The sequence below is a fragment of the Trachinotus anak genome, unplaced genomic scaffold (genome assembly GCF_046630095.1).
Source record: "Trachinotus anak isolate AG129_WGS33_773 ecotype Australia unplaced genomic scaffold, CSIRO_AGI_Tana_v1 ptg000028l, whole genome shotgun sequence".
Taxonomy (NCBI): Eukaryota; Metazoa; Chordata; class Actinopteri; order Carangiformes; family Carangidae; genus Trachinotus; species Trachinotus anak.
The window spans coordinates 6,377,959-6,391,464 of NW_027273879.1; the positions used below are offsets into that span (position 1 = coordinate 6,377,959).

The 13,506-nt window shown below is 38.2% G+C and overlaps 2 protein-coding genes across 2 annotated transcripts; one reads left to right on the forward strand and one right to left on the reverse strand.

The window, feature by feature from the left end:
- Positions 1-809: 809 nt before the first annotated feature.
- On the forward strand, positions 810-7,724 carry LOC139611469 (Golgi phosphoprotein 3-like). Its single transcript, XM_071466189.1, has 5 exons — positions 810-1,242; positions 1,725-1,856; positions 2,582-2,696; positions 3,419-3,579; positions 5,279-7,724. Exons 1-5 carry the CDS (start codon positions 1,033-1,035, stop codon positions 5,540-5,542), a joined length of 882 nt encoding a protein of 293 aa, XP_071322290.1. The 5' UTR covers positions 810-1,032; the 3' UTR covers positions 5,543-7,724.
- Positions 7,725-8,801: 1,077 nt separating this feature from the next.
- On the reverse strand, positions 8,802-9,708 carry pmaip1 (phorbol-12-myristate-13-acetate-induced protein 1). The gene is made up of 2 exons (XM_071466333.1): positions 9,595-9,708; positions 8,802-9,480 (listed from the first exon to the last, which is right to left on the reverse strand). The coding sequence occupies exons 1-2, from the start codon at positions 9,605-9,607 to the stop codon at positions 9,356-9,358; spliced, it is 138 nt and encodes a 45-aa protein (XP_071322434.1). The 5' UTR covers positions 9,608-9,708; the 3' UTR covers positions 8,802-9,355.
- Positions 9,709-13,506: the final 3,798 nt, after the last annotated feature.

Genomic DNA, 13,506 nt, shown 5'->3' on the forward strand with positions numbered 1-13,506 from the left:
CTGAAGTAAATATAATACAAACAAAGGAAATCCGACTGTTAGTACGGCCAATCACAACCCAGACTTTAACCCAAAGAAATCCTGTGGAGTACCCCAGAGAGCTGTTCATACTAGACATCCTAGGAGTATGGCTGAGCTGAACATTGCACAGATCTGATAAGCAGCTACTGGAAGAGCTTGTTTGAGGTTATTACTGCCCAAACAGGTTTGACCAGTAATTAAATCCTGGGGTTTACTTACTTTTTCCACCAGCACTGCGAAGGTTTAATGGCTTTGTTCAATAAAGTCATGAAAGATTATAATTGTTTGAGTGATATTAGCTTAAGCACATTGTGTTTGTCTGTACTTGTGACTTCAAATAAGATCAGATCACATTTTATGACCAAACTATAGGTCTATCTTTAGCCTGTTTTTTCCTAATGTCTATTTTCATATTTTATTTATTTCTTTGTTTTTGTGATCTATCTATCTATCTATCTATCTATCTATCTATCTATCCAGTGTTTCCTACAACACTGGCTGCCACACAACCTCAAAGCAGAATATTTACATGCTTATCAGGGGTTACTAAGCACGGACTACAATTACTGTTTTGGTTTTTTTCTGCTTTCTTTACTTCGTTTGGACAATTTAATGTCCAAATTATTTTTAACGTCTGATTGCTGAAGAGGTTGAATTTACATATTTTCAGTTCAAAAACCACAAAATATGGAAAATGCAATAACATTTGCTGTGTTCAGTTTTTACAGTGTTGCCGATTACCCTTGAAGGCAACACGGAGATATGTTCACGGTTCAGTTCCGACCTATGGTTCAGACCACAACCGACGTCACTGTCAACGCCACCATGTTGGATCAGGAAGTGGGCAGAGTCGGAGCAGGAATCCCGAGCAGGGCTTAACGTTGACGGCCGTCTTTTTATTCGATCGGTCCACCGTTTCCACCTTTAATATCCAGGTTACATGCTGCCTGGCTTTCCTGCTGGTCGAGGTAGGCGCTTATATCCGGACCTGATCGTTTTGCAGCACCAGCTATGACTACTCTCACGCAGAGGACCTCGGGCCTCGTCCAGCGGAGGACCGAGGCCATTCGCAGCGCCGCCGCCGACAAGGATAAGGAGTCAGGCGGGGAGGAGGACGAGGCTCGCCGCGGGGAGGAGGAGGAAGAAGACAAGGGGGACTCGAAGGAAACCAGGCTCACACTGATGGAGGAAGTGTTGCTGCTGGGCCTCAAGGACCGAGAGGTGTGGGCTGGTTTTAATCTTCTAATCTTTTAACTTCAACATTAGCTAACATTGTGTTTACGTTGCGCCACCAAACGTGAAGCTAACCCCCTTTATCCCGAACTATAGTTAAATATTCCCTGGATTTGTTTGCAGCAAAAGTGGAAGTTTACCGGTTTAAACGTTAAACGTTAAGCTAGTTAGCAAACGTTTACCGAGCAGCTTGTGTTTCACCGTGTTCACAAATACGCCTTGCCAATATTTAATAATGTATCGCCGCGTATTTGTGGAGATAGAAAGCAGTTATCCGACGTTAATTCACCAGTTAACTTAGCTACGTAGCTGTGGTGTACCCGGGTAGTTTTACTGTCAGGAGACGTGACTCCTGTTCAACACCTCCGGCAGCGGATTCTCAACCATCAATACACGTCAGCCAAGTTAACAAGGCGCCGCTGCACCTTGGCTCATTGTGTTTTTTGTTTTTTTTTTCTCCACCCTTTCAGGGTTACACGTCTTTCTGGAACGACTGTATTTCTTCCGGGCTTCGCGGGTGTATGCTGGTGGAGCTGGCCCTCAGAGGGAGGCTACAGCTGGAGGCCTGCGGTGTGAGGAGGAAAAGCCTGCTCTCAAGGAAGGTGAGGACCGTGGTCAGGTGTTCACTGGTGGCAAGAAACAATCCGCACATTTACTTTACACTTGTACTTACGAGCAAATTTTTCATCAGAGTATTTACGTTTTATGCTAATTTATACTTCAATTCAGAGGCAAACACTGGACTTTTCACTCCACTATATTCATGTGACAGCTATAGGTGGTAGTTACTATGCAGATTCTAGTTAATTATACAAATTATAATCAGTAAATTAATTATGATGCATTATTATTATAAATACAAGTTTATTGATATGATATATCATCATCAATAATTATGATCCAATAATATAATAAGTAGAATTCAGGAAATGGTAATTCTACTTTTGGTACGTTAAGTAAATTTTGATGCTAATACTTTTATACTTGTAACCAAGTGCTTCCATACAGTGGTGTTGCTGCTTTTCTTAGGTAAAAGATCTCAGTACTTCTTGAATCATTGCAGGTGTTCAGTCTACCCTGCTTATACAGTACAAGGCATTTGATACCCTGTGATTTTAATCTTGTGAGCAAAAGGATGCATTTCTGCTTTAGGGATTAGTCACCGTCTTCTTTCCAAGAAATTCATCCACGTACTAAACCTTTAGCTGAAAAGCCCACTCTGTACCAGAGAATGTTTTCCTGTTCATACAGGATGTGAATCTAGGCGTAAGTGAGACCAACATTAATAGTCACACTAGTTCAAATATATATCCTTTTGTTTGCTTAGGTGATCTGCAAGTCAGATGCCCCAACAGGAGATGTGCTACTGGATGAGGCCTTGAAGCACATTAAAGAAACCCAGCCTCCAGAGACTGTCCAGAGTTGGATAGAGCTGCTGAGTGGTGAGATAAACCCTGCCGAGTTTGCTAACCAAAGTTTGCAATAATCTACTCGCTTCTCTTGTCAGGCGTGTGACCTGTGTTCATTTTCATAGCTTGTGCACTTACAATTGATAGACAGAAAAATAATTGCCTTTTTTTGATAATCACATTATCATTTTACTCATTTTTCAATCAAAACTTTCAAATATTTGCTGGTTACAGCCTCTCAAAGGAGCGGGGTGAGGATTTGGTGCGAGGTTTTGTTGCAGGGGTAAAACAAGACATTTGTTGATGTCACATTGGGCTGTAGGAAATTATAACAAGCACTTGTCATAATTTTATTACACTATATAAAGTAACCCATTGACCGACTGATCGAAAATTAGCACATAAATCAAGAAAGAAAATAATCATTACTTGCAGAGTTGTCAGTACACCTTAAATAATTGATTGTTTTGCATTAAAAACTTAATAATAACAACATATATTGCATCAAACCAAGAGCTATTCATTTGTAATATCATAGTTTATGGGCTTGTTATCAACGGCACTCACTCAAGTTTAATGATAACTTGGAAGGAGCAGAATAAACAATTTTAAAATTACCACCAAACACCAAACAGTTATATCTCAACTCTACAATCTACACCAGGAGTCGACTCAATAATTGAAAGTGACAAAATGACATTCACAAACACACTAAGTGTTTAGTGTCTAATAATGGATCTCCTGTTGCCTTTTAGGAGAGACCTGGAATCCCCTGAAGCTGCACTACCAGCTGAGAAATGTTAGAGAACGTCTGGCAAAAAACCTGGTGGAGAAAGGTGTCCTCACCACAGAGAAACAGAACTTCCTGCTTTTTGACATGACCACACATCCACTCACCAACAGCTCCATTAAACAGGTAAAATGTTCACACATAATCAGCTGCCTCTTTGTTGTGTAATCAAGTTGATTAACCTTTTCAAGTAATGGAGAAAAGAAAACAGCTCAAATGAGCGCTGTTGGAGACTCTTGAATAGGAAGTAAAAACCTTATGATGCAAGAACATGTTTATGATCAGTCTGCAAACATGGACATTCAGTTTTTATGAGGGTAACAGTCACAGTCTCAGCTTAAATGCCTTAAGTTTGAGTGGCACTTGCACAGTAACAGCTCCAGTGGTTCCAGTTAAAGTCCAACTGTGTTTTTCCTGCTACAGCGCACATATCTACTCAACAAATCACATGTCCTTCCTGTTAGGGGGAAAAAAAAAGACCAGAACCAAATTTATACTTTTTTGATTACCACCCTATATCCCTGCATTAACCCATCAAAAAGCCATGGTCAGTTCTCCATCAGTGTAGATAGAGAACACGTTTTCATACAGTCGATCAAATGATTTAATTTTAAACTGTGCCTGTGTCTAACTTACAAACACGAACACACATCTTGTCCTGCATCTCAGCCTGTTTGAACGAGCACCCGAACAAACAGCTAATGAGCTAGCTAGCACTTTAAATAAAATGAACTTACCTCCAAATGTCACTTTAGACACTAGTGGTGTCCTCACTCTTCAACATCACAGCTTGTCTGCCTGTGGCCTATAAGCTACAGCTCAAGTTTATTTACTTCTCTCTTTGTCTCCCTCTCCCCTGTTGTCTATCAAACACTGACACAACACAGCCCTTTTAATATTAGAAAAATATTACCAATAAAATTAAAAATCATGCAGGTACGACTAAATGTGTGTGTTACTGATCATCTCTGCGGTGCTCAGTTGTTAGTTGCAGTCCTAATAGTAACTAAGGTGTTGGTATACTTTGAATAAAAACATAAAAACAACTTGTATTACAGTTCTGATGTGTAGGACATTGAGTAATTGTGAAAATAATCAGCAGATTCATTGATAATGAAAATAATTATTAGCTGCAGCCTTAAATTAAATAATTTTCCTTATATTTAGCTCCTTCCTGCTTTTTAGTCTTAACATTACAACGAGCATAATAATATTGCAGTATTTATCGATGATTATGATTAGGATTGAGTCTCACTTGGAAGATAGTGTTCTCAGTTTACACATACAGTTTATATATTTAAAATGCAGTTGTGTCAAAAAACTTTCTGTGAGCTGCTTAGAGAAGGGGACTTGAATTTTGTAGTTGGTGAATGGTAAACCAGTGACAACTCAATATATGTCAGGAAAAGTAGTTGTTGAGTTTCCTGATTGTCGATACTGAATGCTATTTGCATTTGTCCAAAAACTTAAGTGTAAAATCAACAGACAAGGTATAATGATTTAATTTAGTGAGCTGAAGAGCGGTGGAAATTCTTAGTTTTGGACAGAGCCAGACTAGCTGTTTACCCGTGCTTCCTGTCTTTAAGCTAAGCTAAGCTAACCGTCTGCTGGCTGTGGCTTCATATTTAAAGAACAGGTATGAGAGCAGTATTAATAATTCTCATCATAATCTTGGCAAGAAAGCCACCACATGTGTTGTTGAACTACACTTTTAATATTGTTTTATTCTCTGAACTATTTTTTTCACCCGATTGAACATATGTAATGCTTAAATGTGATGCATGTAATACCTGTAAAACATATATATTCCTGCTGTTGCCTACAGCGCCTCGTCAAGAAGGTCCAGGACTCCGTTTTGGAGAAGTGGGTCAATGATCCTCAACGCATGGACAAGCGGATCCTGGCTTTGATCCTTCTGGCCCACTCATCCGACGTTCTTGAGAATGCCTTCGCCCCACTCCAAGACGACCAGTACGACCTGGGCATGAAGAGAGTCCACACTCTGCTAGAGCTGGAGCCAGAGAAAGAAAGCGCAAAGCCCAACACCAATGAACTTATGTGGGCTGTGGTGGCAGCATTTACTAAATGAAAACAGCTGATTGGTTGGACTGGAAGATCTGGCTATGGTCTGTGTTATTTAATTGGTTGAAGGACTTCACTTAATGAGACAGACTTCATTTTAATGAGACAATCTATTTTGGTTGGGGAGCCTGTTTATACATCTATTCCGGATGACATTTTGGTGGTAGTCCATATTAACCCAGTGCAATCTGATTGGTGGTGGGCTTCACCAAGTAACATTTGATTGGCTGGAAAGGTCTATAAATGAAAAATGACTGACTGCTTTCACAGAGTGAGGTAAGTGCCACTACGAGGCTGGATATAAAAACATCGACTCCTAAACATCAACACTACGAACAGAGAGCTTCTGTTAAAGTTAGGTGGCATCAAAGAACAAAGCAGGTAGTCATGGTGAACATGAAGATTTTGACCGGGGCCAAGTTTCCCCTCTGTACTTTGGAAACATCATCTCTCCATTACTACAAGACCTGGCCAGAATCAAATCCTGGTCTCCATACTCTTCCCCATGCTTATGCAAGGATAAAGGATAGCAAATCACACAGCTATTGATGCTCTTTGCACTCATGCAGGTCTCCTGCCTCCACCTACGCATTCCCACTTGTGTTGGGAGTTCATACTGAGGGTTATGGTTAGAAAACACTACTTGGATGTTTTCCTGATTCCCTCTGTCTTCTCATTAAATTCACTTTTCTCCTTTCTTCCTCATTGCCTTTTGAGGAGGAAAGAGAGGACTTCTGCATCATCAAGAATGAGCTGGGTAATTTGGCCCTCATAGACTCACCCAAATGAAGAATTGAACCTTGTCTCAACAAAACTTTTATCTCATTAGTTTGCTGTTTTTGCAAAAGTCCATTCTGTGTTCATAAAATGAGACTAGTCTTCCATTACTATGTATGTTGCTTATCGATGCTTGGACTAGCCCGCCATTTATCAACTATTTTGCACAGTCAATAGCCCTGTAGGTAGGATAGTATTTATAGGGATTTTTCTTGGGTCGAGAAACCCATTTGTGAAGATGGGATTGAAAATTATCAACCTTAGCATCCATGGTTAAAAAAAAAATAAAAATAAAAGATCTCACTTATTTAGTCTACAGCTATTGATCTCTCTATTGATGATGAATGCTTTAAAATCATTCCTCTGGACATATAAAAGAGCTTCTCTTTTAAGTATGACTTGAGTTATAAAGATGTGTGGATCTCTGTGAACCTCCCACACAAGATATACAATAAGATCCTCAGCAGAGCTGGGAACTGTTAGCCAAATGGCTAATTTGAGTTTAGGAAATTTTAAAGCATCAACTCACCCAAATTATATACACACATGTATATAAAATATATATTTTCTCAGCCAACGCTAGTGGTATCAAACCATGCAGGTAGTTTTGATTGCTTTGAATTTCTTTCTAGGATGCTCATCAGCAGTAAAAAAAAAATAAAATATCTGACTAATCCAGAGACTTTACTGAAAATGGTTTTCCTTGTAACTACTTTCTGGTGAAGATATCACCCTTATGAAAACTAGAACAGTAAATTCTGTGGATTATACCACTAGATAACAGCACAGGTAAGTGAGAAAATGTATTTTGTAATTTGGGTGAACTGATTCTTCAAGTTTCCCTCATGAAGTATGAATCTCTCAGTTTGTACGTCACAATTAGATGTTGTTTCTATCCAACAGGCTCATGTGAGCATGTTGTATTGTTTCATACCTTCGGACAATGGGCCTCAGATGAATCCTCCTTTAAGACTCAACATGCAGTCTGTTGAAACAAAAACTCTCCAAACATGCTTTAGTGCAGGTCTGAGAAAACTTCTGTTTCAATATAAAGTCATGACTGTAAACATCATTCTGGTCTAATTGGTGTGATCTGTGTATGAAGTTACATCACCTGTTCTTTCATGGCATACTTAATTTTTTTTTTTTTTTCTAACTGCAAAATACCTGTAGGTATGAAGAACTGTTGAGATCCGTTTACAGCAAAGAGACCATGCATGCTATTGGTGGAGGGCTGGGGTACTTGTGGATGTAGCTACAGAGAAAAGGCTTGTATGTAATTATTAGTCATTTTATGTGTACGATCTAATGGAATTTAATGAAAGGGATCTTCTCTCCTATCCTCTATAGTTCTGTATGCTTTTGTATTACCACACAAAATAAAGTAAGGATCCTTTAAGTGCCTGAATTTAGCACTGTTTTGCTGTTGTCTTTTTTTTTTGTATTTTATATCTGCACTTTCTCTCGTCCAGCTTTTTAAATACTCCCATAAATGTATTTCATCAATGATGTCAGATGCTTAGTCTGATGTGGTTTTATCATTGTAATCTAGTGCTGTAAGGATAAGTGGATTAGTCAGTTGACAGAAAATTAACAACCATTTGGATAATTAACTATGTAGTAAATTTATAAAGCAAATGCTGCTGGTCTCCAATAATGAAATGTGAGGATTTGCAACAGCAATTAGCTGATCAATTGATCAGTTGATTGAAAGGAAATTAATCTTCATCTATTCTGACCATTTAAGTCACAATTCTGACAAATTACCAAATATTTGATAGTTACACATTTCTAAATGTTTAGATTTCACTGTTGTTAACATTACTGTTAAATAAATTAGTTTTGGGATTCTTGGTTGAACAAAACAAGATGTTGTAATGATGAATTGAATGATTGAGAAAATAATTAATGAAATTAAACCTATGTTTATGTCTCTGTAAACTGAAGAGTTTTAGATTTGCCAGTCAGAAAAAACAAGCAACTTACAGATGACACTGTGGTCGCTATGTGTCACTATTTTCTTACATTTTGTAAAATAAACAATTAGTTGGAGAAATAATCAACAGAGAAAAGGAGTACTTTGACATTTGAGGAAATACTTCTCACTTATTCACTTTCTTGAGAACAGTTCGATGAGAAATATGAGTAAACAGCTAGCCTGTCACCTGTAAGGCTCACTAATTAAAATACCCAGTGGATATTCGTGGAGGTTACTGGTCATAACTAAGACAGAACCTGCTACATGATCCCACATAAAAAAGTGAATTGTTGTTTTTTGCTTCAGTTTTTCTTCCGATTAAACAAATGAGCTATACTGTGTTATTTAGTGAGTGTTGGAGGTTAGAGACAGTTTCCTTTCTTTATGTTGAACTAAACTAATCGGTTGCTGGCTCCATGCTAACCGTACAGACAGGAGAGTGGTATCAGTTATCTAAATCTCAGCAAGACAAAACAAGGAAGCATATTCTATTATAGCACAACTATTCATCTATCTGGCATGAAGCTGTTCACGTTCACAACCACCATGTACACATAACCAGACTGATTGAATATGCATCTTTTATTAGCAACTCATGAAATATTTCCCATTAGAGAAACATATTTTCAGATTTTTTTTTTTTTTTGAGTAAATAAGCACCCAAGTCACAATTCTTCCAAGTCTTCAGTTAACATAAATGTGACAACCTTAGACCATAGCATGCATAAACAACCACATACAGAAGTTTGTACAGAGGACATGTGACAGTCAGCAATCTTCAGCAGATAATGTCCATTCGTTCCTCTTTGGTCCGGTCCCCCACAGGTCTGAGCTGGTGGATCAGCAGCATCCCACACATCTGGGCTCCACTTGTGTACATGACAGAAATCCACCGACAGTTCACACCCAGCAACTCCATTGAGGTGTTTTCACAAGCTTATGTACATCGCACTTGAGAGTCACCATTCTGCCACCAGAGATGAGTATATCCGAGACGCTTCCGCTTGTACTCTGAATGCCTTCCAGCAATATCCAATTCATCTTGATGTACTGTGACGTCACATCTCATTTGATTGTAGAGACAGCCTTGTAGTTTTTGATCAGTATTTCCAGCAGTTTGTATCTCCAGTAAAGCTTGTCTCCAACTTGACGCAGCTCCTGTGCGCAGTGATCAACAACAGCAGTAAGATCTGTGGGCGAAAAACACCATTTAGGTTAGAAATGTTCAGGATCCATGATCTGATCAATAGATGAAGCTTGATTAAAACCAGTTAAAGTTAAGTCAAACATTCTTAGACACTCACCATGGCTAGCCATTGTGTTAATGCTTCTGTCTGTCCAGGAAAGAGTAGAATGATTTAAAGGCTCAGTGTTTCTCTCCCCTCCACGCTTATAAAGCTCTGTAGTTGAGTCTAGACGAGAAGGAACATGTTTGAACTATTGATAGCAGTACAGGCTTATATACTTCTGGTGACGTAACTTTACAGCTGAGGAATCCCCAGCGCTCGCAGCCAAGTTCCTCCTAATCTTAGGTAGTCTGCTCTGTTTACAATATTGTTATGGGCACCTTTAATCAGTTGTATTACATAAAATGTGTACCTTTTTGTACACTTTGCAGGACATATTGTGTACCTGTATTGTTTGTTCTTGCCCCTCAACTGTTTTGCACTTTTAGTTTTCAGTGAACATAAACATGAGCTTGTGAGCATTCAGAGTTTGATTCACATTTAAAAACACTACATTTAGGAATTAACAATGAGAGGTCAAGATGAAGCCAGTTGACAGTATTAGAAGATTAATTTAACATTTATAAAATCTTGTGACTAAATTAGGTAATAGGAAACTTTAACGTCATTCACAGAAAGCGAAACTAACAACATGTATAGCTCCAGCGTGTCACATGAAGAAAATGTCAACATCACCAGTGACAATATTTGAGTAAGGGATGAATTTTGAGAACTCAGACTTTAGGTAATTTTTCTAGTGGTAGAGTAAGGTTCACAGGACAGCAACAGGTCACAGGAGCATCCGCTGCTGATTATGTGTCCTTATGGACTGATGGTGATAAGACATTGGTTGTTTTCCAGAATGTACAGCACAGTCATGGCACTAATGTGGTTTCACAGATTATGAAACACTGAATATTCAAAATAACCACCATGCCATGTGATCAATAGATGGAAAATGTCAGTTTAACAGCAAAAGCGTGTTGCATTACACTAAATACACCCAGAACTGACTAAAAGGTTTTGAAATGTACAAGTTACTGTATACATGTATGTGTGTACTCCCTTTCCTTTACATTTTCTCTCATCACATAAACTCTCAATACCCTGCACAGTACAGGCACCATAGTCATGTTAAGGCTTGCCCTGCAGTTATCTGTCTCTGTCTGAATGGGGAAGTCCCCTGGAAGTTACAGTGGTTTGTAGTCAGGTGATCTGAACGCTGTTGGTTGAATTGTTGTAACACTACTTCATACTACTTAATTTCCCAACCTCCAAAAGAGTCAGGTGATCTGAATGTTGTTGGCTGAACTGCACTAACATTAATCATTTGTAGTAAAGAGAATATATTATCATGGGTTAATGAAATGTTGTACAGAATGTATTAAAGTTAAACTTTATGGAGTACAGACAAGGAGAAAGGCACCAAAGGGAACTTAGTCATTAAAACCTGGTCATCAAATCCTTTACTTAAGTAAAAGGACCAATGCATTAATGCCATATATTGTCCTAGCTAGTTGAAGTGCTTTTAATTGACTGGTTTCCAGCCTAGCGCTTGGGCCCCTCCAAAGGGTCACAAGATAAAGCTGAGGGGTCATGAGATGATTAATGGGAGAAGACAAGAAAAACAAATTCTTCTACACACATTTTACTTTTCTCTCATCTTTGCTTTGTTGTGATGCACTCGATAATTTTAGAGTTCCAGAAAATTCATTATTAATTTTGATAATCTGTTAATGGTTTTAATTGCAAAAATTCTGAATACTTCTGGTTCCATCCATCCATGATCTATAACGCTTATCCATACAGGGCCGTGGGGAGGCTGGAGCCAATCCCAGCTGACACTGGGCGAGGGCGGGGTACTCCCTGGGCAGGACACCAGTCTATCACAGGGCTGACATAAAGCGGAAAACAGCCATTCACACTCACATTCACACCTATGGGCAATTTAGAATCTCCACTTAACCCAAAATGCATGTCTTTGGACTCTGGGAGGAAGCCGGAGTAACCAGAGTGGAACCCGCACCGACACGGGGAGAACACACAAACTCTACAAAGAAGAACAGCACCAACCACTGCTTTTTACCTCATTGGACCTCAAACAATTATTAAACTGAAACCATCTAAGTTAAGAGGGGAAATCACACTTTTGTGTCACCAACAGCTCATAGAGGTGATGTGACAAAGTGCCACTGTTTTTGTGAAACCAAAAAGTTTGTGAACCTCTGGTTTAGAGTTTAACAATGTTTTATATTTTATAACCTTAATACAATATATTTAGCTTATGACATCTTCATCTGTAAAAGAACAAGTAACCATAGTTGTCAAAAAGTATGTAGGAAAAAAAGAACATTACCTCCCTATCAAATGTTGTAGAGTAGAAGTATAAAATGGAACTAAATGCAAATGTAAATGTAAATGTACGTGTTACTTTCCAGCTCTGCTCATTTTGAGCACAGTCTTGTTAATCTATGATGCCCAGCGGGCACATGATGCAAAAGGCGCAGGCCTCACCGCTGATAACAGTGTTGTGAAAGGTCGTACTTTATTGCCACATTCTGGAGCTAGTACAGAGAAGGTGTTTTCAGTGTGAATATACTTTGAACATGCTTATCAGAGTTACTGTACCTACACAATGTTTAGTCATGTGCTCTTCTGTATGTCAGCAAAGTTTCAGATTTGTTGTCGTGAAAATATCCTAGGCAAGTTGTCCCTGTAATCAAATTGCCTCATGGCACTCCCACCCTTTGGAAGCGGGACAGGCGACACAAAGGTGTGTTTGTGTGTCTCTGGGAGAAAGAATAAATAAATCATAAAACATTAACCAGTTACACTTAGCACAGTTCAGTTAGACAGATTCGTTTGAATTGTCCCTCTGTGCCATATTTACATAGTCCTGATTGGAGTGAATAGGCGTTTAGGCATAAGACTCTTTTAAGTGTATAAATATTGAATGGACCAGGATTGGAAAAAAAACAAAAACCAAGACCATAAATGAGCTGCTACTGTCAATATTACATTATATATGATATTGTATGTACTTATTATATGTAATATAAGAGTCTGAAATGTGGCTTGTATTGAAACAGTTGGGGTTCCTTTTTAATATAAATTTATGAGACACCCTAAGTGACAGATCTGTGAATCCACTTTATAACTGAAACAATTAATTGATTAGTTGATCAACATGATATCTGGAATGAAAATAATTGTTGGTCAGAGCCCCAGACTAAACCAAAAGTAAAGTTTCTTACGCATTCATCCTTTCATTGATTTCATTGATAAAGGAACAAAGAAGATAAAGTGTTTGAACTCAATGTTTTCATCATCCTGTGAGTTAAATGGACAGAAGTCTTCAAAACTACCATACTCAGGGTCATGACTGACTTAATTTAGATTCACTTTGAAAAAAAGGCCAAAATGGGACTCCAATGTCATCCGTTAGTATTTCTATATTATCATAATATTCTTTGTCATAGAACACAACGTATGATTCTAAACAGATATAAGAGTATAATAATTCATAGCATGGAGAGAAATACAAAGTTGAGGTGCATGTACTTAACTTGAGTTCTGCTTGAGAACAAGGCTACTTCCTGCTTCTACTCTACTATATTTTTGAGGGAAATGTCATCAGAGAATTATGACTTTTATAACTATGATACATTGTCATATATTGAACTAACAGTGTATGGGTATATGTAATTACTACTTACATATTCATACATCAGTAATAATAATACAATATAATATATTAATATCAATTAATATGCAGTTATACTGGCAAGAATCATTATGAGTGAGTGAAGGACTAGTATTAAAACAACTTTTTGGACTAGTACTTCTGTAAAAAAAGAAAAAGGAAGAGTTTTGTATAAGCTCCTTGGCTTCCTTCCTCCCCTGCATGTATACGTCAGTGGTCCATTATTTTTTGTCTTTTACCTTGACTTTAACTCTGGGAACAAATAAAAACTAAAAACAAGAAAATGC

Coding starts and splice junctions, on each gene's coding strand:
- LOC139611469 (XM_071466189.1), top strand. CDS start 1,033: ATGACTACTCTCACGCAGAGGACCTCGGGCCTCGTCCAGCGGAGGACC. Junction 1,243..1,724: donor TGGGCCTCAAGGACCGAGAG/GTGTGGGCTGGT, acceptor CCACCCTTTCAG/GGTTACACGTCTTTCTGGAA. Junction 1,857..2,581: donor AAAGCCTGCTCTCAAGGAAG/GTGAGGACCGTG, acceptor TTGTTTGCTTAG/GTGATCTGCAAGTCAGATGC.